The sequence below is a fragment of the Oratosquilla oratoria genome, chromosome 1, assembly GCF_046742065.1.
Source record: "Oratosquilla oratoria isolate Oo_2021 chromosome 1, ASM4674206v1, whole genome shotgun sequence".
NCBI lineage: Eukaryota > Metazoa > Arthropoda > Malacostraca > Stomatopoda > Squillidae > Oratosquilla > Oratosquilla oratoria.
Genome location: NC_134777.1, coordinates 57,895,186 through 57,920,185, shown reverse-complemented (window position 1 = coordinate 57,920,185; position 25,000 = coordinate 57,895,186). Strand labels below are relative to the sequence as shown.

At 46.0% G+C, this 25,000-nt stretch overlaps 1 protein-coding gene across 2 annotated transcripts in view; it reads left to right on the top strand.

The window, feature by feature from the left end:
- Positions 1 to 11,142: 11,142 nt before the first annotated feature.
- The window catches only part of LOC143028304 (lysosome membrane protein 2-like), a 118,942-nt gene continuing 105,084 nt past the window's right edge, over positions 11,143 to 25,000 (top strand). Inside the window, exon 1 of one of the 2 annotated variants that reach the window (XM_076190313.1) lies at positions 11,143 to 13,090. In XM_076190313.1, coding sequence (XP_076046428.1) covers positions 11,847 to 13,090 — 1,244 coding nt within the window. In that variant the 5' untranslated portion in view covers positions 11,143 to 11,846. Of the gene's footprint in view, positions 13,091 to 17,465; positions 19,309 to 25,000 lie in introns of those variants that run through there. The other variant, XM_076190233.1, reaches the window with a different exon arrangement.

Below are 25,000 nucleotides of genomic sequence, written 5' to 3'. Positions count from 1 at the left end.
GGAGTTGTACAAAGATCCTACGTTTGAATATGAAAGCCGAATCAGTCGAAATGTGTGTGTGTGTGTGTGTCTCTCTCTCTCTCTCTCTCGTAGGGTGTCGCGTTATCTTTCCCCTGAGGCAAAACCGTGTGCCTGACTCAGAGAAGCCACAGTGAGTACGTGACTGCACATCTTCGTGGCGTCATGGTGGTTACAGCAACGGCCCTTTCGCCACAGCCCCCCCAAGTCCCGTCTTCACCGCCAAGGATCCTCCTTTGCTTAAACACATAATTCCCTTCCGTACCGTGTGACACTTTCCCTATTATTATTATTATGGCTGCCGCCAAGCGATTTTATTCACCTCTGTGACACCCATCTCCCTCCCTCACTCCCTCTGCAGCGATGTAAGGTGCCAGCATGCGATGTCAGTCAAATTAAGCTCTTTCTCTACGAAAGTAGATTAAAATGTTATTTAGACAACCGACTTCCTTACTGAAAAGGGGGAGGAATACTACTCGTGGTTTGAAAGTATCACAAAAACTACAAGTCATTACTGTCCCCCCTTGAGCAAAGGAACAGGAAGTGTTTGTTTAAGGTCACACCATTACCCATAGATTGGGTGATGTATAAGCTTGGAATTCTCACTCGGGATGGTATTTCCTGTCGATCACGAGTTAGCACGTGACCTTAAACCATGGTTAAACCCCCTCCTCCCACCTTTCCTCTTCGGAGCGCCGGCAGCGACTGCTTCAGGAATGACAAGTGACGACCTCGCCATAGCCCTCCTTCGGGCGCCAGGTGCCCCCCTAGTGTAGGAACAGCGTCTTGTTTATTCTAGGGAGATATTCCCATACGTCGGCTTTGTCTAAAATAAGTAAATAAAATTAAATATAGATAAAAAAAAAAAGTAAAAACACGCTGGTTATCAAATTGGATTGAATGTTTATGGTCGGAGTTTTCCTCTATATAACAAGTTGCAGACATTTGAAACCGTCTAGGATCATCACAACAGCCAACCGGGTTGATCGAATTGATTAATGTTTTCCTGTCCAACATCACAAAGTACTGACTGATGGTCGCTTCGATTCTGTTACCACTGGTCATTAGGCGAAGGATCTTCTATAGGTTGTTTGCGTGTACGTACCAAGGTAGAGAGAAGGAGGGGGGGGGCGGTGATTTAGCTACCGTTTTCTCCTCGACTTGATTGGAAACGACTTAGGAGTGGCAGGAGCGCTCCACTTGATTCGACGTCGCTTACCTAGTAATAACTAGTGGGGAATGAAGAAGTAAACTTATTTTTTCTGTCCCCAACTCCCAAAATATTGTAAGAGCCTTACCAGATTATTGTGCCTATCATATCTTTACAACTAATTCCGGTAGCCAGTTTCACTTTATTATAAATCTTATTCTAAAATTAATTTCCTTTCAAAGTAGTCCTCCCGTGTTCAGATTTACTTACTTTCATAGAATACCCTCTTATTCTTGATGCATTGAACTTAAAGAACGAGTCATATAGAATTTCTTCTACACCATTTAGCAGTTTATCTCCTAGTTCATGCATAATTCTAGACTCAGATAAATAAACAAAGTCTTAAGTGCCTTCAGCTGCTGCCTGACTGATTAAAAGAAGTGTGAAAAAGCAAGACCTTGTGATGCGAAATTACTTTGTTGGAACTTAACTTGGAAGTTATGTTGTCACATCTACATAAATATACAAGCAAACTTTGCCATTCGGTTACAAAGATCCACATTTGAATACGAAAGCCGAATCAGCCGATATATAAGGTCACAGCATTACCCATAGATCGGGTGATGTATAAGCCCTAAATTTTCACCCACCTCCATTGCTCTGCAGCGAATAAGTTGATATACAAATAGTAAGACTGGAACGTCACATTTTCATTCGAATAAGAACATAAGAATGAAGGAGACTGCAAGAGACCATAAGGATTACACTAGGCAGCTCCGTATCCATCACCACCTGTCATCCCCATCCATAAAGTTGTCTAATCGTTTCTTAAAGCAACTGATAGTTTCAGCGCTTACTGCATGGTTACGTCAGGGTGACGTCACATCGTCATTTCTTGTTTAAGCTTGGGAATCCCTGGACGATGGGAGTTCCAAGAAATTACCATCACACCATCTTTTACATATATACTCGAGTATTTTAAGAAATGATATATGAAATATAAATTCTATGAAAACGCACGCACACACACACACACACACACACACACACACACACACACACACACACACACACACACACACACACACACACACACACACACACACACACACACACACACACACCTCGTGGTGCAGTGGTTAGAGTTCCCGTCCACGACCACGTTGGTCCGGGTTCGAATCCCGCCCAAGGCTGAAATAATTTCAGTACCGCTGCGCTGCGAGTCGTTACTCCAACTCTCGTGGGCGGGGAGTTGGAGTGTGTATACGTGTAAGGTCACAGCATTACCCATAGATTGGTCATATATGAGCTCTGAGCTCTTTTTCGGAAAGGAAATAGCTGACGATCACGAGTCCAACACATGGTCCAAGACCATGGTGAATCACACGGTCGGGGACGAGATAGGGTGCAACCTCTTCGCGACTGAGTATGCGCCACGGAGATGAACATATTATCTTGATGTCAGCCAAAACAAAGAGGAAAATGTTAGCCGGAAAGGATGGGGTTACCTGGTGTTGCGAGAACTGGCGAGCTGGCGTGGTCAGGTCAGGTCATATCAGGAAATGTCAGGTCCGTCTGGAGATAACGCTCGGGCAGCGGATAGAAGCGGAGAGTATGTGATAGAAGAAAGCTAAAGATAAATGTGGGTAAAAGTAAGGTGATGAGATGTACAAGGGGTGAAAGTGGCAGTAGACTGGAAGTGAACATTAAGGGAGAGCGACTGGAGGAAGTGGATAGTTTTTGATACTTGGGTGCAAGTGTAGCAGGAAAAGGTGGAGTGAAGGTGGAGGTAGAATGTAGATTGAGAGAAGCGAGTAAATGCCTTGGTGGATTAAAGAGTGTAATGAGGAATAGACATTTGGGAATGGATGCGAAGAGGAGACTGTATGAAGGAGTGATTGTGTCAACATCACTGTATGGGGCAGAAACGTGGAACATAAGAGAAGAAGAGAGAAGGAGTTTGAATGTGTTTGAGATGAGGTGTCTGAGAAGTATGGTGGGGGTTACTAGGCTGGATAGAGTGAGAAATGAGGAGGTGAGGAGGAGAACAGGGGTGAAAAAGGATTTGGGAGATAGGGTTGATGAAAGAATATTGGGACGGTTTGGACACATGGAAAGAATGAGTGAAGAAAGACTAGTAAAAGAGGTATGGAAGGCAGATGTGGAGGGAGTGAACATGAGGGGACGTCCTAGGATGAGGTGGATGGATGGGGTGAAGGGGGCTTTGGGGAAGAGGGAAATGTCTGTTGAGGAAGGAAGGGAGAGGACGGAAGACAGAGGTGAGTGGAGAATGGTTGTATATGGATGATGTTGTGATTGCATGAGAAGGAATGGGCGGGGGGTGGGGGTGGGGGGGTAGTATATGTGAGTAAATTTTGACGCAGCCCGAAGGGATTTCTCCCCGTCCTCTCCTTATATGCAAGGGGGGACGGAGAGGGGGGGCCGCCGATTAAATAAAGCGGCCTTGCTGTGGATGTGCTGTGTCTTGCGACACTGCTTCTGACCCAGGGCGGTGGGCAGGGTGCAGGGATGACCCGTCATCCAGGAGGTGCTCAGATGAGAGGGAGGGTGGGAGGGGTGTGGAGTGTATTTAGGGATGAAATGGGTGGGAGTGTTTTTATGCCTTTCCCTTTTTGGCTACCTCCCTTGTAAGGGGGAAAAAGCCTTGGTATATGTATGTATGTATGTAGGTTGGGACAAACAATACAGTGAGTGCACTATCAACAACATCATCGTCGCTTATCACTATCATGATAATCATCATCCTTATTATGATTTTCGTACTTAATTATCACCATCAGCAGCACTATAATTACCATGACTGTCATCATCATCATCGTCTCATCATCATAAACAATATAATCATCACAGACAATAGCAACAACTTCATCATTTATTACTGTAACCATGTCCGTCGTCGGATCATAAGAATCTCCCCGCCTTTTAGAGTTCCCGTAAGAATAATGTCCCCCCCCCCCAAGCTAACTTTGCCCGGACAACTGGCCCTGGGACATCTGGTCCTCAGAACTATATCCCATGGACAATTCGTCCTCTGAGTCCACACTAGGTGGGCTATTCGTCCTCGGACCAGATTAGAATATATATATATATATATATATATATATATATATATATATATATATATATATATATATATATATATATATATATATATATATATCACTAAGAAGACTTTTGTTTTAATTTTACATGAAATATTACATATATAGCTCAAAAAAGGTATCCAGCCTCCAGATGTGATAGAAAAAAGTAGTCAAGCATTCCACACTTTTAGGGGGCCTGATTTACCTAACCTGACCCAACCGAACCTTACCTAACATAACCTTGTTACTTTAAGTTAGGTTATTCGCCAGTTGTTTCATATGAAGAAATTCCTTCCAACCTAAGCCAAGTCAGATTAGGCATTTTGCTAATGCGTTCACTCCAAAAATATATTGCATGGATCCAGGTCTGTAGGTATAACTTATAGTTAGCAAAAAAAAAAAAAAACAACGATAGCTGCCGATGTCTGCCGTAGATTTGTACATAACACAGTCTCTTATACAACATTTCCAGACATAAGTGTTTTCAGCATATTTCGTCAAATTCATCATTTTATTATCCGTCTGGGGTATTGGCTGCTTGTTATTGTGGCAAAGTAGCATGCAGTTGATACTTTAGGGTCTATATGGGGCACCCCTACGGACCAGATCCACACATCTATGATAGAGGAAAACTCTGTTCACAGAGAAATTATGACACTTTTATACTACGACTGTCCCTTCGTTATGCTGTCCCCCAACCTCTTGTTTGCTGTCCTGTACCATTTCTCTGAGTATTCATTTTCTGTGGTGGGGGAATTCCTTGTGGTGGGGGAAAAGAATACTGCCAACAAGTATTTCCACTTGGATCGTAAGAGGCGAAAAGAAAGGGACGGGGATTGGGACTAGGCATCCTTCTTGTAGCCCCACAGGGGACATTCCTAAAAGAAAAAGTAAAGGCATAAGAGGGTCTGGGAGTTTTCGGACCAGCACCCTAAGGTTTGGGTCTTTTAATGTGCGTGGATGTGGTACAGATGAGAGTAAAAGGGAAGAGATAGGTAGTATGTTTGTGAGAAGAAAGATGGATGTGTTGGCTTTGAGTGAAACTAAGTTGAAAGGGAAGGGTGAGTGTAAGTTTGGGAGTGTAAGTGGGAGGTTATCAGGAGTGAAGAGAGGGCGAGGGAGGGAAGGGGTGGCTAATCTAGTAAGTGAAGAGATAGGCAAACGTGTAGTGGAATGGAAGGAGGTTTCCTCAAGGATAATGTGGATGAAGGTGAAACTGGGAAAGGAGATGCGGGTCATTGTAAGTGCATATGGGCCTGGCAGTGAGAAGAGTGTAGAAGAAAGGGAGGCCTTTTGGATAGATTTAAATAAGTGCATAGAGAATTTAGGGAGGAATGTCAATGTAATAGTACTGGGAGACCTTAATGCTAGGGTAGGAAATGGTCGAATTGATGGAGTGGTTGGGAAATGTGGAGTTCCAGGAAAGAATCGTAGTGGAGAGTTGATGGTGGAAATGTGTCTAGAAAGAGAGTTGATGATAGCAAATACAGTGTTTCGGAAGAAAGTCAAGCATAAGTACACATGGGAGAGGGTGGTGGAGGGAAGGGTGGTAGATAGAGCGTTAATGGATTATGTAGTGGTAAATAGGATTATGATAGGAAGAGTTAAGGATGTACATGTGCTAAGGGGAGAGGGTGGGGGAATATCAGATCATTTTTTGGTGGAAGGTAAGTTGAGAGTGGAGGATAGATGGAGAAAGAGGAAAGGGACAAAAGGTAGGGAGGTGCTTAGAGTGAACTCTTTAAATGAAAAGGAAAAGGAGAAGGAGTACAAGAAGAAGCTGAAGGAGGAGTGGGAGGGAGTGAAGGATAGAGTAGAGCTAGGTGTGGAGGAGGAATGGGGATGGTTCAAGGAGGGAGTCACAAAGTGTGCAAAAATGGTGTGTGGAACAAGGACAGGAGGAAATAGAAGGAAGGGTAGTGAATGGTGGGATGAGGAAACAAAGAAAGTTGTAGAAGAGAAGAAGCGAGCTTTCACAGTTTGGTTACAAAATAGGACGAGGGAGTCATATGAGAGGTACAAAGAAAAGAAAAGAGAAGTAAAGCAAAAGGTAAAGGAGGCAAAGAGGAGAGCAGATGTGAAGTGGGGTAAGAGTATGACAGAAAATTTTGAAAGTAATAAAAAGATGTTTTGGAAAGAAATTAAGAGAGGAAGAGGAGGCGAATCAAGTAGAGAAGAAAAGGTAAAAGGTGCAGATGGAGAGATGATAATGGAAGAGAAGGCAGTAAGGGAAAGATGGGCAGAATATTTAAGGGAGTTGCTAAATGTGAAGGAGGATAGGGAGGGAAAGATAGCTGCAGTGGGAAGTGCTAAGAAAATGACCGTGATGAGTGAGGAGAATGGAGGAGAAATAAGGAAGGATGAAGTGAAGACAATTGTTAAGATGATGAAATCAGGTAAGGCACCTGGTCTGGATGGATGCCATGCAGAATGTCTAAAAAAAGGGAGGTACAGTGATGATGGACTGGCTGGTGAGGTTATTTAATGTTTGCTGGAGAGAGGGTAGAGTGCCGGAGGACTGGAGGAGTGCCTGTATAGTTCCACTTTACAAGGGAAAAGGGGACAAGTGTGAATGTAGTAGTTTCAGAGGGATTAGTTTGTTAAGTGTAGTTGGGAAGGCTTATGGGAAGATCTTGATTGAGAGGATTAGGAGAGGAACAGAGGGAGTAATTGGTGAGGAACAGTGTGGATTTAGGACGGTTAGAGGTTGTGTAGATCAGATTTTTGTGGTAAGACAGATATGTGAGAAAGCTATAGGAAAGGGTAAGGATGTTTTTTTTTTGCTTTTATGGATCTGGAAAAGGCTTACAATAGGGTAGACAGAAAGGCACTGTGGGAGGTTATGCAGATATACGGGATAGGAGGAAAGCTTCTAGGAGCTGTCAAGAGTTTTTATGAGAGTAGTAGAGCTTGTGTCAGGATTAGAAATTGAGAGAGTGAGTGGTTTGAGGTAAAGGTGGGACTTCATCAAGGATGCGTTATGTCACCCTGGCTGTTCGACTTATACATGGATGGGGTAGTGCGAGAGGTTAAAGGAAATGGACGACACTGCGCTTGTGGCAGGATCGGAGGAGGGATTGAGGAAGTTGGTGACAGAGTTTGGGAGAGTATGTGATAGAAGAAAGCTAAAGATAAATGTGGGTAAAAGTAAGGTGATGAGATGTACAAGGGATGGAAGTGGCAGTAGACTGGAAGTGAGCATAAAGGGAGAGCGACTGGAGGAAGTGGATAGTTTTAGATAATTGGGTGCAAATGTGGCAGGAAAAGGTGGAGTGAAGGTGGAGGTAGAATGTAGATTGAGAGAAGCAAGTAAATGCCTTGGTGGATTGAAGAGTGTAATGAGGAATAGACATTTGGGAATGAATGCTAAGAGGAGACTGTATGAAGGAGTGATTATGCCAACAGCACTGTATGGGGCAGAAACATGGAACATAAGAGAAGAAGAGAGAAGGAGTTTGAATGTGTTTGAGATGAGGTGTCTGAGAAGTATGATGGGGGTTATAAGGCTAGATAGAGTGAGAAATGAGGAGGTGAGGAGGAGAACAGGGGTGGAAAGGGAGTTGGGAGATAGGGTTGATGAAAGAGTATTAGGATGGTTTGGACACATGGAAAGAATGAGTGAAGAAAGACTAGTAAGAGAGGTATGGAAGGCAGATGTGGAGGGAGTGAACATGAGGGGACGTCCTAGGATGAGGTGGATGGATGGGGTAAAGGTGGCTTTGGGGAAGAGGGGAATGTCTGTTGAGGAAGGACGGGAGATGACAGAAGACAGGTGTGAATGGAGAATGGTTGTATATGGATGATGTTGTGATGCATGAGGTGGAATGGGGGATGAGGTAGTATGTGTGAGCAAAATTTGACGCAGCCCGAAGGGATTTCTCCCCATCTTCTCCTTTTATGCATGGGGGGACGGAGAGGGGGGGGGTCGCCGATTTGATGAAGTGGCCTTGCTGTGGATGTGCTGTCTTGCGACACTGCTTCTGACCCAGGGCAGTGGACAAGGTGCAGGGATGACCCATCATCCAGGAGGTGCTAAGATAAGAGGGAGGGTGGAGGGGGTGTGGAGTGTATTTAGGGATGGAATGGATGGGAATGATTTTATGCCTTTTCCTTTTTGGCTATCTCCCTTGTGAGGGGGAAAAGCCTTGGTATATGTATGTATGTATGTATTACATGCAGGACACTTAATTTCAGGTGAGGTCAGGTCTTCTGGTAATGAGGCCTTTGACGCCTGCCGTGCATCTGCAACTATGTGGTTAATTTCCTCCCCGACTTTGATTATTTATAGACACCCCCCCCCCAGGACGTCTGGGAGGGGGGTTCGCATGATCACTGTAATTTAAATCATCATAAACATCATCCTTATTGACAGTAGTATCACCTTAATCGGTTGTAACTATAATTGTCACTAATTTCACCACCACCATATCATTAGATTATCAGTACAATCTTTATTTTCATCCGCAGTATGACCCTCATTATTATTATGATTATTGGATCACCTGAAGAATTGTCACCCCCAGAACACCCACTTGAAGAATTGTCACCCCAACCAAAAACATCTGAAGAATGGTCACTCCAGGATAGCCCCCCTTAAGAATTATCACCCTGTCGAAGTCTGAGGTGATAGTTCTTTAGTTAATCCTTATTATCATTATCTTTATGAATATTTTATCATGGTTATGATATTTTTTTCGTGATGCCTTTCTGGATATACCACAAGATCGACTTATGTGTGCAGCTGTGGCATGTTCAGATTTGATACCGTCTCGTGAGTGCGAAGTCACCAGTTCGAAGCCCAAAGGGTACCTTTGATCTGCTTCGACCACAACCGAGCGTCTCCCGGCGTGCGCCCCCGTCGTGACTTCAATGAACCAAGGGATTAGTTCCGGCGTTCCCTTGTTTTAACCCTCTCGTACCGGGTGGCACTTTCTGCCTGTCGCCAGGATATTTTATTCACTTCGTAGACGCTCCTTCGGCCGTCAATGGGCTGTGTCTGTCTCGGTTACTTCCCTTCCGTTCCGAGAGGCACTTGTATTATGGTGGCCTCCCTTCCTTCCAAAAGCAAAAGAGATCATGTGGAACATCCCTTTCTCTCCCACACCGATCTCTCTGGGATAGAAATCATCCTTCAACTGAGCAAAGTTGATGTGATTCATCGCTTGATTGCAGGAACACGTCAGGCGGCCAAGAACCATGAGACCTGATTTCACCTGAAGTGAAGTGCTACTTGTAATAACAAGATGAACTGGACGGAATGTGCCAATTGCAACTTTTCGTTTTAGACCTGGGTCTGTGTTATATGTGAAGTGAGTGCATCGCCCCAGCTTTACCTGACCAGACTAGGTTAAGGTGAAAATCTTCACAAAGGAAGAGTTGGCAAATAACAACCCAACCTAGTCATGTTTGGTTAGGTTGAACTGGAGGGCATTTTTTGCATGGAAACATTTGGTGAATAAATTAACCTAACGATGCTTGGAGGATGGGATTTTCACATAGAAGCAGTGGTATCCACCCATTTAGTCTTCGGACATTTAGTCTTCTGGACAATTAGTCCTCCACTAATTATTCTGACAATTATTCTCCCTTTGACGAATAACTGTGGACATATAGTCTTTCCAGTAACTTATCTTCAAGTTAAAATAGGATAATCAGATTAAAACAGTATTCGAAACAGTTGGGGCGCGGGGGGCATTGTTCATGTTGGAACTCTGGGCGGGGGGTGGGGGCTACCTGTGATCCGTGAAGGGATTAATCTCCTAAATAATCCATTCCTCCCCGTCTGGAGTCACTCTTCTTATTTGCTCCTACAGCCAGACGATTTCCATGGGCACTCCCTCACTTGCAAAGCTGTTGATGCAGCAACGATAATGTTTTTGTACTTGTTAGCTGCCGAACTGAGCAAAATAGCATAGCTGCTTCGCGTTTTTTTTTTTCATGGGAGAGTTTAATGACGACTTGCATCTCCTTGGCGAAATTACCGGCGTCCCGAACCAGCTCACCTGCATTCACGACCATTGGAATAATCTTTCAGTAATACCGAAGTTTTAAGCTGAGGAAAGTTTATTATTAATTATATAACAATCTTGGTGATCAGACGAGGGACCGAAGCGTCGCTCCCACGTTCCACAGTTTAGGCAAAACCTGTTGTTGACAAATGTGCCCATTTTGAAATTAGACCGTTTCTATGACGTATGAGTCACCGATATTACATATCAGGCTATTTGTAGGCGTATAGTCGTTTTAGAAATATGTTGATAAACACATTTCACATTCTCAGTAACTAAATATAAAAATGATTAGTTGTAAAAATCGGCAGTGATTCCTTATCCTTCGGGCATGTGGGAAAATGACCCGGGAAGGAGAGGGAGAGGAAGAGGGTGTAGGGGCGGAAAGGTGCGTGTCGTTGAAGTCACATAGTTATCTTTGTTTTTCTTGCGTTTGGTCCGTAGAATATCTTGGGACATATGTGAAGTTCTCAGGCATAGAGGCTGGTTTATTATTATCAGTGAGCTTGCTAGGATGAATAGATAAATTTCGTAGAACTTTGGTAAATCCTTAAAACCTACGAAAACATGTGTTGGCCAATCCATTCGTCAGGTTCAGCTGACAAAGGGCTGTCGGACGTACGATTAGCGCGATCATTTATATTCCTGTTAGATTAAAACAAGAACACTGAAATCGTTGCCATACCTACATGGTTAATATGATTAATTATTCATTTATCTTGTAGACATAAGCGTAGGGAGTGTCTTTAGATAAAAGTAAACGCTGATATTTTTTTTTACAGTATGTCGGTCTGTGTACGACATGTTGGATTTGAATCTGGCAGCTTGAATTGTTGAGTGTGGAGTGCTTGCTACTCAGTTTCGCTGGTTGGCGTTTGGGGAGGAGAAGGACAGGGATGTGTTAGCGTTCCACGTCTGACATAAATGTGTGATTGATTAATGAATATGGAAACCAGGTAGTAGATGTAAATGTGAGGCGAGACGATCTGGACTGCGAATGCTAGTGCGCATACAGAATCTACAAACCTGCCGCTCAAGATTCTTGTAAACAGAGAAAGGTTTTGGAATTCGGTTTGGAACCGGGAGTTCGTACGCGAGACAGAAAACAAAGTTAATTTTGAGGTTAAAGTTTATATATTAACAAATTATTTTGATCCACGCAACCAGTACACTACTCTACGTCAGGAAGGTGTTGTTGATCAGTGAGTAACTGTGGTCGAGGGTGACCACTGCACGCCAAGTCAAGGAAGGTCCAGGTAGATCTTGAAGCTGGTTGTTTTTGTGTTGGGGCACGGGAGGTCGGCACGTAGGCGCGCCCCGGCTGGAGAGGCACCTCTGAGAACAAGGTTCCTCCAGCCTGCCTTCGAGAGGCGAGAATTCGAACTGAAAGTTCGGGAGTCACTACTGAAAGTTATTCTAGTCGTGCATTTAGTGAGTTTGTGTTGTTGCAGAGGTCTCTAACGCGAGGCCTTGCAGGTGCTGGACTTCGGTCAGGCGTTATGCCTTCCTCCGTCAGGAGTTGAGATCCACCTCCCGGAGATAGAACCCCTTTACACTAGTGCCACGATGGGCGTGCTACCTGCAGGGCCCACGCCTTCCATGAAGGAGGAGGATCAGATCGGCTGGGGGCCGAGGAGGACGTCGAGGATCAATGAGACCGGCGGTGTGGAGGAGGAGGAAGAAGAGGACATGGACAGTCAGAGCGGCCTGTACGCCGTCGTGGAGCGCGTGAACCGGAACGGAAGGTGTAGGTGCTGCTTGTGGGTTGCCGCCTTCTGGTGTGCAGCGACGGTGGTCTTCATGCTCGCCGGGTACGATGCCGTTGTGGAGAAGGTAGCCGTCGGGCAGATGGTCCTCAACGAGGGGAACCAGAAGTACGAGGCCTGGGTCGACAGCCCTGTGCCCGTCTACTACAAGGTCTTCGCCTTCAACCTGACCAATCCGGATGCCTTCATGGCCGGAGCGCGTCCCCGCATGGAAGAGCTGGGGCCCTACGTGTACCTCATGAAAGAGAAAAAGGAAGCAGTCCAGTTCCATGGCAACGGCACGGTGACTTACAAGACGAGGCCATTCTACTACTTCCAGCCGGAGATGTCGAAGGGTCTGCACGAATCTGACCCTCTGGTCACGGTCAACATCCCCTTCGTCAACGCCGCCGACGCGGTCAAGGATCAGGGATTCTTGAGGACTGTCATCCAGGTGGCCAAGAAGCTTCACGGCTTCCAGACGCTGCGGCGCATCACCGTCCGGGAGCTCCTCTGGGGACACCGGTCCAGGGTCATCGACTGGGCCCGGACCATGCAGGAGCTGCCATATCCGCACCAGCTCTTCGGGCTCCTGGTGGGCTTCAACGATTCTGTGCAGGAGCCCTACACGATGTGGACGGGCGAGGACGACTCGTCCAAGATGAACCAGATTTACTCCTGGAACGGCAAGCAGAGTCTGGACTTCTGGGGAGGTCCTTTTTGTAACACTATCCGGGGCACGGACGCCAATGGATTCCACCCCAACGTCAAGAAGACGGACCGACTTTACATCTTCAACGGGCAACTCTGCAGATCCATCCCTCTTGTTTACAAGAAGACTATCAACAAGAGCGGCATTACCGCCTACCGGTTCGGGCCGCCCGCGGACGTGTTCAGCTACGGGCCTCAAAACCCGGAGAACGCCTGCTATTGCTCCAGGGGCGGCTGCCTCGCCTCCGGAGTGCTGGACATGAAACCGTGTTACTGGGGAGCCTCTGTCGCCTTTTCCTTCCCACATTTCTATCAAGCCGATGCCAAACTACGTCATATCGTCCGTGGATTGAGGTGAGTAATGTCTATTTATCTTTTTCGTACTTTCTCCCACATTGTAATAAAAATGCTCTTTTTTTCGTTGTATGTTTCAATGCATTTTGTCGGATGTATTTGTATTTATCTTTTACTAATATGCGTTGCTAATGATGAAAAGTAAAAGATAAATGGCAAACACGCAGTCCATTTCCACATGCCCTTCCTGTCACACCTGCAGACTGTCGGAACAGTGACGTCACTAAGCGGCGTTTGCTATGACTTTGTTTCGCACGCGTCGTGACGTCACACTTTGAACGTGACAGCAAGTGAACACCTGAACGCGGCATGCACGGGAGGAACGTTGACAGAATGACTCATTCGCAGGTGCAGACGTTTGCTCATGAAGTCGAGCGTATCGTTTGCTTTTGCCAAACGTTTCTCAATTGGACCTTTCTACGTCCTCTCTTGGTGGAGCCACCAATCAGGCGAATGTGACTGATGAAGGCACGCCAACCAATGTATAAAAATGTGGTAAACAAAGAACAACAAGGCTGGTTCGTGTACCAAGCAAGTTTATCATATGTATTGTGGTGTTTTACGGGGCAATAAGAATATGCCCCTTGTAGGCATTGAGTTTAAATTTTCATTGGAGCAATCTATGTGTTCCAGCAACATCGGGCGGCAGGGAATTCCATGCGGATGTAATTCAACAAGAGAAGAGACTTTCGAGTTTGTCGAATCCTGAGGAACAAGAATTTTATACTTAAGACCTGATTGCGCGGCGTGCCAGTCAACACGTCATGCGGGTGAATGGAAGATAAATGAAGTTTATTTTGTAAGTCTGAAACCTGGTGCCTTTCCCCAGCACGTTTCATGGATCGCCAGCCCATTTCATTAATATCCGTAGCATTCATTAACGGCGAAGTTGCGTTCTTTTATGTAAAAAGACGTTACGTTTTGTCCTCGCGTTCCATCAGGGCTTTGCAGAGTTTCAGGTGTGAGAAAGTGGCGACACTTGGGTCTGTACGTTTAAAACTTGATGAGCGGTTGGTATGTTTAAGTTATTAATTAGCACTAATTATCTTAATTTGTGCATTTAAAAGGTGTTCAATATTCTATATTTGTGTACGTATGTATATAATGTTCCTTTGGCGGTGTAGATTTGTGCTTCAGTGCACTCGCTTCTTGGTGAGCGTTCATTTGCCGAGCAGACTCTCATTGTTCTTCTCGCACACTTCTTCACACGCTCGAACAAGTAACACTCCCCCCCTCCCTCTCCCTCCCCCCTCCCTCCCTCTCTCTCTCTCTCTCTCTCTCTCTCTCTCTCTCTCTCTCTCTCTCTCTCTCTCTCTCTCTCTCTCTCTCTCTCTCTCTCTCTCTCTCTCTCTCTCTCTCTCTCTCTCTCTCTCTCTCTCTCTCTCTCACACACACACACACACACACACACACACACACACCTGATTATCACAGGGGATGGGGGGCGTCGGCCACTTGCGACTCACCCGTGTGACGTCATGTCGGTGATCACGAACATGTCTGATTATTATGGGATGTTATTGGGACTACAAGGGGATTAGGATGTGGGGTGGTTTAAGAATAGACATATCTGCATGAACACACACGCACACGCGCGCAAACTAGACACTACGAGATACAAAGGCGGGACACCACAAGCGTAGCTCCCTTTCCCGCAAAATACAACTTGGTAAATACACACACTGGAGCTTTCTGTACGTCCTCCCGTGGGCGGGGAGTTGGTGTGTGTGTGTGTATGCGTGCGTGTAAGGTCACAACAATACCCTTAGATCGGTCATACGAGCTCTGAACTCTTCCGGGAGGGACATGGCTGTCGATCATGAGTCCAAAGCGTGATCCAAGACCATGGTGAATCACACACAAATACATTGGAGCTTTCTGTGCGTCGTCTCTTGGGCGGGGAGTTCGAGTGTGTGCGCGCGTGTAAGCTCACAGGATTTAGTACCAACTCGGCCCCTTGTTTACGCCTATTATACTAGGATTCATTAAACATGTGAAATGTTCTATATACATAGGCCTAGACAAATTTATAATAGCACATTAGATTGACACACAAAACAAAATTAAACTTAAATTATGCTTAAAATACAATGTACCCGGTAATAAAAAAGATAACATTAAATTATTACCTTCATCACATGGGAATACGGTTACGATCAACATCTATAAGCACTTGCATCGGAACGCCCTTGAACATTGTCCACATTTTATTGGGTAATTAAAAAAATGAATAGCCTACATTCAATGACACCAAGTCAATACCAAAACGATGACATATCACTGATACTGATGCATTTAAAAATAAGTCTTTTATTGAAATTACATGTATATAACGCAAGAAACAATTACAGTTAGCAAATATAATGTACATTTGCTTATTAAATTCAATACCAAAACTATGACACCACGATACATTTAAATGAAGATAAAAAAAAAACCTTCAGGTTACCTCACAGCCAATACTACCATTGTAAAAAACAATTATCGTTAGCACTTATGTACAAAATTCTGACAAGCGTTAAAATACCGTATGGAGTAAAATTTATCAATATTATAGAGATACATAGTCTACAAACATTTACAAGTACAGACACATATTTAAAAACTGAAAGCGAATAATGAAAATTAAAAAATAAGCAAACAAGCAGACAACCAGGTCACAGTATTACCCGTAGATCGGTCATACGAGCTCTGAGATCTCTTCTGGGAGGGAAATGGCTGTCGATCACGAGTCCAAAGCGTGATCCAAGACCATGGTGAATCACACACACACACACACGCGCGCACACACACACACACACACAAATGGTCTACATGTATGGACTGGTTACAGTCTGTAGCAGCTGTATCGCGTACTTCCTGACACGTTTTGCACACCTGTAAGGGTCGAAGCGGAAGCTGTTGTGTATCCGGGGTGGAGAGGGGAGCTTCATGCCTGGGCTGAGTTTGGAAAGAGCGAGAAAAAGAATAAATAGGTGATGGCCCGTATTAGCCGGTCAATTGCATTGTTTATGTTTAATGTAAAATTTCCTTCTTTATTCCCGTCACCTCTGACCCCACGCTCTCCCCTCCCTATCTCTACCCCTTCCCCCTTTCCCCCTTCCCCCTTCCCCCTTCCCCCTTCCCCCTTCCCCCTTCCCCTTCCCCTTCCCCTTCCCCTTCCCCTTCCCCTTCCCCTTCCCCTTCCCCTTCCCCTTCCCCTTCCCCTTCCCCTTCCCCTTCCCCTTCCCCTTCCCCTTCCCCTTTGGACGCGTAGGGGTCATTGTCGAAATATCGTATATGGAAGCATTTGGAAATGGTTTTGAAGGTTTGCAAACTGCGCGAGAATTGTTTACTCCTGACGGTGCTTGTTTACTAAAGATTAGGGGAAGCCGCTGCTGCGTCGGACCTGTGACTGTGCCGACCGAATCGCTGACGGCGACGATTTGTTGCCTGTCGGTAGGTTAGGGAATATTTGAATAATAACTTGTCTGTTGAATTTGGAAGTGTTGACGACATGACGTCATGCTATGGGTTTGATAACGATTTGACGTCATGAGGAAATGTTACTTGAAGTTGTATCGCTGGTTCAGACCTTTGTGGCTGCTGCAGCAATTGCTACTGGTACATATTGCTTATTTTCTTGCTACAATAACTCTTCCTACTAATTTACATTATTACATTTTCCTTCCCTGATTTGGTCTCAAGATTTTACATCTAGCTACTTTGGCGCTTGGCTCGCTAAGGGAACGTGACAGGGCCATTTGGGCAAACATCTGGTCCTTCGCTACCCTACACCCTCCTAGTGGGTACGTCGTGGGGAGTTCGGGGTCAGGATCGGAAAGGGGCGGATCCCTAAGCTTCACCTTTTGTGCTGGCCCTTCTGTCATTCAGTTATGTTTCCTTCCTCCTCCTCTTGTAGTCCCTCCACAGTGTACTTGCGCACGTGCGCACACGCACGCTATCACATAACGGCATCCGAAATATCTGCTCAGTGTGTGACCAAGGACCGCATGGATTATATGCGGAGGGAGAACAGATGCTAGGGTTAATAGTGGGAGAAAGGAGCGTGCGTGCGCAGCTAAGGCAAGAAGGGAAATTTGCAGCAAGAATAAATACGAGGTTCCACCTAACGTGTAGTCTGTGACGGAAACAAGCCATGAAGATCCTAAGCCAGGATGCCGCTTGGCGGCGGCCGAAGGAATCACCTTTGCCCTTTGTGCTTGGACTTCCAAGCCAAGTCCTCGATAGTGAAGTGTCGGCACTTTTTTTATTTATTTACTGTAACTTTGGCAACTTCATCGCCGTGGGCGTGGGTAATCCGATAGAGCGCCGATAACCGGTATCTGTCCCTGATAAGAGTATTGTATGAGGACGTCGCTAGTGTGTTCCTCGCCACGGTAGTCTCTTGACGAACTTGTTCGAGTGCGAATGTTCGATTCGGTCGTCGATGCTGTCGATCGTCCTCTTTGGGGTGGCTTTTTGATCGTTCTTACCCCCCCCCCCTATCCCACCTCTCCGAATCTGGTGATCTTGCAAGGTTGTTTGGAGTTGGTGTTTCCAGCGGTCCCCTCACCCAACGTCAGGACGAGGGGATCGTCAAGCCTCATGAAGCCACCGTGGTTAAGCACTGAGTCTGTCCTTTTCGCCATTGGATAGACCGGTGGTCCTGCACGTCTCAAGTACGCTTTTTCGCCTGAAGATTCAGATTGTGTCGAGTAGCGAGTTTGTTTCGATCGTGTCTCGCGCGGCGCAGACCCGCGTTCGAACTCTGCTTGTCCGAACACACATGGCATAAGTGACGACCTCCGCAGCTAAGCGCCTCCTGCCTTGAGGTGGCTCGCGTCACTCCGGTACCGGCAGTATTCCTGAAAGAGAACGAGAGGGTTCACAGGAATGGCTGTGGACAAGTGCATCGAGGTCAAGGGTGACAAGGAGGCGGTGGAGGAGGAGCACCTGAAGGAGAACGATTCCGGCAGTAGTTCGGAGGAGGAGGAAGATGAGGAGGGGGATGGGGTGGTGGATGTGGAGGGTAGAGAAGGAAGCATTTCGATATGTGGCAGTAGTGAGGCTGATGTCTCTCTCCTGCTGGGGGAGAAAAGGAGGAGGTGCGGGGAGGAGAGCATAGAGTTCGGCCAGAAGCGACGGCCAGGTTCTTCCAGAACTTTGCGGAGGTGTCGTCGATGTTGGATTTGTGGCGTCCTCTTGTGTGCGACCGGCCTGATTTTCCTCGTGGTGGCCTTTGATCGCCTAGTGGAGAAGACTGCGGAGAGGGAGATGGTCCTGAAGGAGGGGTCGCAGAAGTACGAGACCTGGAGGAGGAGCGAGGTTCCTGTGACTTACTCAGTTTACATCTTTAACTTGACGAACCCGGAGGCTTTCATGGCGGGGGATCGGCCCCGGGTCCGGGAGCTGGGGCCCTACGTGTACACCATGACGGAGGTCAAAGAGGACGTCTCCTTTCATCCCGAGAACGGCACGGTCACCTTCGCCGGTAGGCCCATGTACTTCTTCCAGCCGGCGCTCTCCCGCGGCAGCGAGGACGATCTCATCACGACCCTCAACATCCCCTTCGTCAATGCCGCCGACCTCGTCAAAGACCAGAAGCTCCTGAAGACAGTCATCTCCATCGCGAAGAAGCTTCACGGCTTCCAGACTCTGCGACGGGTCACCATCCGGGAGCTACTCTGGGGGCACCGGTCCCGGGTTATGGACTGGGCCCGGACGCTTCAAGACCTTCCTTATCCGCACCACCTCTTCGGCCTTCTGGTGGGGTTGAACGACACCCTTCAGGTGCCGTACAATATGTACACAGGAGAGACCGACCCTCTCTTGACGAACACCATTTATTCCTGGGGCGGGGCTTCTCGGTTGCCCTTCTGGGAGGGCCCGATCTGTAACACCATCCAGGGTACCGACGCCAACGGCTTCCACCCTGGCGTGAGGAAGACCGACCGGTTGTACGTTTTCAACGGGCAGCTTTGCCGCTCCCTCCCGCTCGTCTACAACAGAACTATCGACTCCTCCGGTCTCACCGCCTACCGTTTCACTCCCCCGGCGGACGTCTTCAGTTATGGGGCGGAGCACCCGGAGAACGCGTGTTACTGCCCCAAGGGTTCTTGTCCCCCCAGGGGCGTGCTGGACATGAAGCCCTGCTACTTCGGGGCCTCCGTCGCTTTTTCCTTCCCGCATTTCTATCAGGGGGACCCGCGACTCTGTCATATCGTACGGGGTCTCAAGTAAGTTCTTTGCCAAAAAATTCGTTGTTGTTTCCGCTGGGAGTGTTTATGGTAACAAGCTATAGTAGACTGAGGGTTGTGGCTGTAAAGGTAATGATTTTATTAATATAGTAGATGTCTTTGCTTTGAAATGCATAATTTGTGTAGATAACGTTGATCGAATAAATTGCCACCTTTCATACTGCATATTAGCACACGGGGTCATGGGAAAAAGTTGACAAAGACACATGTCTTAGGATTGCGAAACAAATCCATACAAATGCGTAAACTCATGGAGTAGAATGGAAGATGATATATCCCACGATGTATGTAATCTTAGTGAATTTAAATCTATGTTCATTGGAAACAGTACCCCACGAGTTTAATGTTAGTCAAATGAAATAAATAAGTGCACCATAGAAGTAGTGGGTATTATATTCGTCTACGTGGTATTGAAGAAGTTAATGTGGACACGGGTATTCGTGGGCGCTATCCATTGCCACGATCACCATTGTCCCTTCTTGACTGCGCAGTCATCGTCACGGGTTCTTTGTCGGCGTTGCCCAGGCATTAGGTCCTCTTTGAGGGTGGTTGCTGTGCGCGCCCCGTCACTCCCAATAATGGGACTGTTTGATTGCTGTAGATGCAGTTTTCTGTGTATACGAATTGGAAGACTTCGTGGGTGGGGGGAGGAAAGGAGGAGGTGTTGGTCGAATGAACGTGTTTTCTATACGGTTATCTGGTTTGTTTAAAATTGGATGGTTGATTTCCAAATTTGATTTCGTAAGTGACTTTGTTTATTTTCGCGAGTTCAAGAGTAGCTTAAATGGATTAAGTAACGAGTTCAGGGGTCTCCGTTAAACACGTACACACACACACACACACACACACACACACACACACACACACACACACACACACACACACACACACACACACACACACACACACACACACACACACACACACACACACACACACACAAAGCGCACACACACACAAAGCGCACACACACAAAGCGCACACACACACACACACAAGCACACACACACACACACACACACACACACACACACACACACACACACACACACACACACACACACACACACACACACACACACACACACACACACACACGAGTTGGGTCTAAGAAGAAATTTGAGATGGGGGTTGTTCCTCCTCGATCGTAGGAATTTTGAGAATGCCCGGACTTCCGGTGATCGGTACCGGGGGGCTGGTGGTACAATTGTGCGAGTTCGGAAAGGACGCATCCAGGTGCGTCGTGCCTGTTCCGGTGTTTGGTGATCCGACCCTTAAGAGTTCCCGGATGATGTGCAATTCCTTGAAGAGTTGTATCTCGGCAGTTAGAACACTACAGTGGTTTTCACACAAAGTCGTTAATGTGTGCTTCTGCATGTAAGTGTGCTGTTCCGTGGACAATTGTTTAGTGTTATAACACCATAGTTGACATGTAAATTATAGAAGATCGTTAGTGTGCTTCTGCATGTCTGCTTGGGTGCATCAGTGTGTATTCAGACCATCCGCATGTACATATGTGGTTTGTGTGTTTTGCGTGAGTGCGTGTGCGACGGTCCGATTGACGGAGTGATACAGAGACTGGCAGGGACACCTCTGCTCCCTGAGGCCGGGATTTCTTCAGAGGTTGTCCTTTGTCAAGGTGTTTCAGCGGCGATTCTACTGCTGCTGTTGCATTGGGCGTGCTTTTGCAATTTACCTTTTTATAGACCAGACAATGGAAAGTATACTGTGTTGCAATATATATTTCGACATCTCCTTGGGTCTTTGAGATGCACTGTGTGTGTGCGCGTGCGCCTGTCTGCTTATTCTTGTTGGACGTACGTACACCACAAGCATTAACCACTTGTAGCTAATGGCCGCACCGACCAATTTATTCCCCTAAAAAGGTTCGATCCCAGGCCTCTGATGAGGCGAGCACCTGGGCCCGAACTTGTAATAGGTCGGGCTCAGCTATCGTTCCCACCCCGTCAATACGGTGACGTTCATGAATCGTTTTCTGTCAAAATATTTTAATCACCTGGGGCCGTATACACACAACTTTTTTGTTAGCCTTAACAATCTCTGCTAGCTAACAGCAAATCACTAAAAGTTATGCACCAATGCTTAACTAACAAATGTTAGCTAGTAAACAGTTGTTTGTCAAGTCCCGCTAAACATTGCTGAAGTTAGCAGCTTATGAACATGTAAATGGACGTATTATTAAAAATTGCACACATAAAACAGTGTTATTAATGCAGTTGCTCAAAATTTATTAATAGAGTATCATGATAGCACATAAATATCGTATGTATGTTTTTTTTAGGAGTACTTATTAACCAACGACAGATATTTTTGAACGAAGGCGCATTGTACAGGCGGCCGCGCCACAGACAAATCTTCCTACAGAAGACTCAACAATTACTTCAGAGGATATAGACATGGCAGAAGAACCACAGAAAAAGAAAAGGAAGCCAAACTGGTCACAAGAGGAAACACTCCTCTTGGTCAACGTGATTATGGAGAAATAAATAATTATAAATGGGGGTTTAGATAAGGCGTCAGCAACAACTCATTGCAAGGATAGCCACTGTCTCCTAGAGGGTAGCATCCAGCTGGGACATAATTTTGTTCAAAAAGTGCCTTCAAGCCAGACTCATCCAATATCCTGGCATCATGTACTGAGCCAGGCCACCTTGCCAAAGCATCAAGCATCCTATACTTGGCATCGAATACGACTTGCACGTTGATGCTGTGGTATCGTTTTCTATTTACATATAAATGTGCATCGACACTGGGAGCCACAGTTCTACTGTGTGTGCCATCTATGGTACCCACAACACCGGGAAACTTATAGTCTTCCATGAACTCTGCTTGTTTCACTTGCACTTCTTGGCGAGTCAATGGGAATTTTACAAATTGAGTTACAATATCTGGTTCTGACGATGCATCAATTGTCTGAGTAATGACACGGCTGATTGTTGCTTGCGAGGTCCCAAAGTCGACACTGCTGCATTTTACCTGTGGCCAAATATCTTAGGGTAATTGCCACCTTCGTCTCAGGACTCAGTGGTCGATTCCGTTCTGTTCGGGATTGAAGTTTGTCCTTCACTAAATCAGCCAGTTATTATACTAGCACGGTTCATCCTGAAGCGATTGACGAGTTCGTCGTCATTGTACTCGTTAAATATGTCCCGTCGCTGTCGATATAATCGCTGTCGTCTTTGTAGTTGTTGTTGTTGCTCTGCCATCTTCTCTACTAACAGGAATTTGCTAAGAGCTTTAATAGTCCTCCACAGCACTTTTACCTTAACAGTACTTTTAAGGCCCTAACAAGTTTTCTGTATCCACTGTTAGTGCTTAACAGCTAAATGTTATCCTTAACAGGAATTTGTTACCCTTAACAGCTATTTGTTAGTGCTAACAAGTTTTGTGTATACGGGCCCTGGTAGTGTGGACGGGACAAGGTGAAGTCTACAGGTTGAGGATCCTCATTATTTTAGATATTTCATTTGAGACTTGTTGACCCAATGTCAGAGAATGAGAAGATGGACAGAAAATCTGTATATTTCGACCACTATCTGTGGTCCTCTTCAGCAGAATGATACATAGTGTGGAGTGTGAGAATATATATATATAGCTAAGGGGGTTTCATTATCTATATGTATTCTCAATCCACACTATGTATCATTCTGCTGAAGAGGACCATAGATAGTGGTCGAAATATACAGATGTTCTGTCCATCTCATCTCATTCTGCCACAGTGGGTCAATAAGTCTCTTTTTACAAATGTGCTACTACATTATACCTTCCTATTTGTTTGATTTATTTAATTCGCCCGACATTCCTGACTAAACGTATATATTTTAGAGGGTGATGGGACTTCACAGGTGTGTCTGTAACAGAGATCGGTTTCCTTTGTTAGGGGTAGGGGTGGGTTGATCTCCCTTTGGGGTGGGGGTGGCGAGGGATGCTGGATTCGTTTTATTTGGGCTGCTGCCAGGCTTTTCTATTTATTTCCATGGCTTCCTTGCGGTACTGCCGGGGATTAGTATTTTTCATAAACGGACACGTTGAATTGGAATATCCTTCATCCTGATGTGGTCGATGTCGTTGCCAAAACGAACACTGACTTTCCGACTTGCACGTTTGGATCTTTGTAATAAAAAGAACTCCTTCCTTCTTCATCATCCCCTCCTCCATTCTTCATTGTGCCTCATCCTTCTTCCTCCTTCATCCCCTCCCTCTTCCTCCATCACCCCCTCCCTTCTCCTCTTGCTTCATCCTCATCTGTCATCTCGGGTTTCCTTTTGTCTCGCGAGATCCATTTTCCTGCTTTCTTTTCAGACTTCTTCCTCGTGCCTCTCCGCTCCCGCCCTCTCCCTCGTTTCCCACTAAAATGACCCCATTGACGTAGGTTCCCTGTTTGATGAATTCTCTGGATCATACGAGGAAAAGGGGCAAGTGAATCGAAAGATGTGGCCAGTCTGTCTTCGGTGACCTGGTCTGCCTTGGTTGGTGATGACCTTGGCCGTGACCAGAACTGGTCATCCAGCAGGTCTGTTAACCTTAAGTAGTGTAGCTGCGTTACCACTGGAACCAAGGTCAGTAGAATAGGTTGTATTGACCTTAACTGCAACGTGTCACTACGCAAGGAACCATGTTGTTGACGGAAGGGAATGATATCGGGGTGACGAATAGGAAACTGTTGTTTTTCCTACCGGAGGTGACCCACTAGTCTTTTGTTTTCGTCACAGTCGACCTTCTGTTCACGTCACTGCACGAAAACAGAGTACATACAGACACGCAGGTCCCTCGTGACGTATGACGCATAGACATGCAATAAAGAACAAAAAACTCCCCTTCTTAGAAAAAAAATTATGTAATTTCCTGTGTGTAAAGAAAGACGACTCCGCCATCATTCACGGCGCCAATTCGAACTATAGGTCGGTCTGTTTTTAGGCGACAAAAAAAAAAGAACTTCATCCATCGTTCCCGAACGTAAATGGACGATAAAAAAGCGAAGGTCACGACCTCTTGAAGGTCGGTTGTCGCGACTCTACACCATCATGATTTCCCGACGACAGTGCTTGGGCTGGTCCAGGCGTCTTCTCTCACTCCCCAGGTTGAGTGATTCTTGGGCTCATAGGTCGCGTCCATCAGAGTAAACGCCACTCGGCACTGAAACAAGTCTGGTCAATAGCGTTCATGAATGATCACGTGACCGATAAATTGTCGACTTAATCTGACTTAAAAATAGATCCAAACTCGTACTGAAATTTTGTCTGACCAAATGCTTATGGTACAGAGTATACAGTTACTGTTTCGTTCTCGAACGTGGTTAGAGTTACGAGACGCTCTTGAGGTCCCGTATGTACGCCGGGTATTTTAAGTGGGTCGATCAACCACAAAATTGCTTTGTGGTAAGGTGTCGGTTGTCGTCGAGAAATTGGATCACACGCTCGTTTTATGCTCGCTGGTTTTGCTTTCCCTGTCGTCGGCCCAAGTGATGTGGAGACGGTGTAGTCATAAAGGTGATTGATGCTTGATAAGGGAAGATGCTTATGATCTGTTCAGTGACTCGTGGCTAGGCTAATTGGGGTTGTCGTTGAAGGTGGGCGATGGAATGGTGTCAAGTATGTGGAGTTGTTTTTTAGTTGAGTTGTGTAGGAAAGAGGATCGTAGTTTGGTGGTT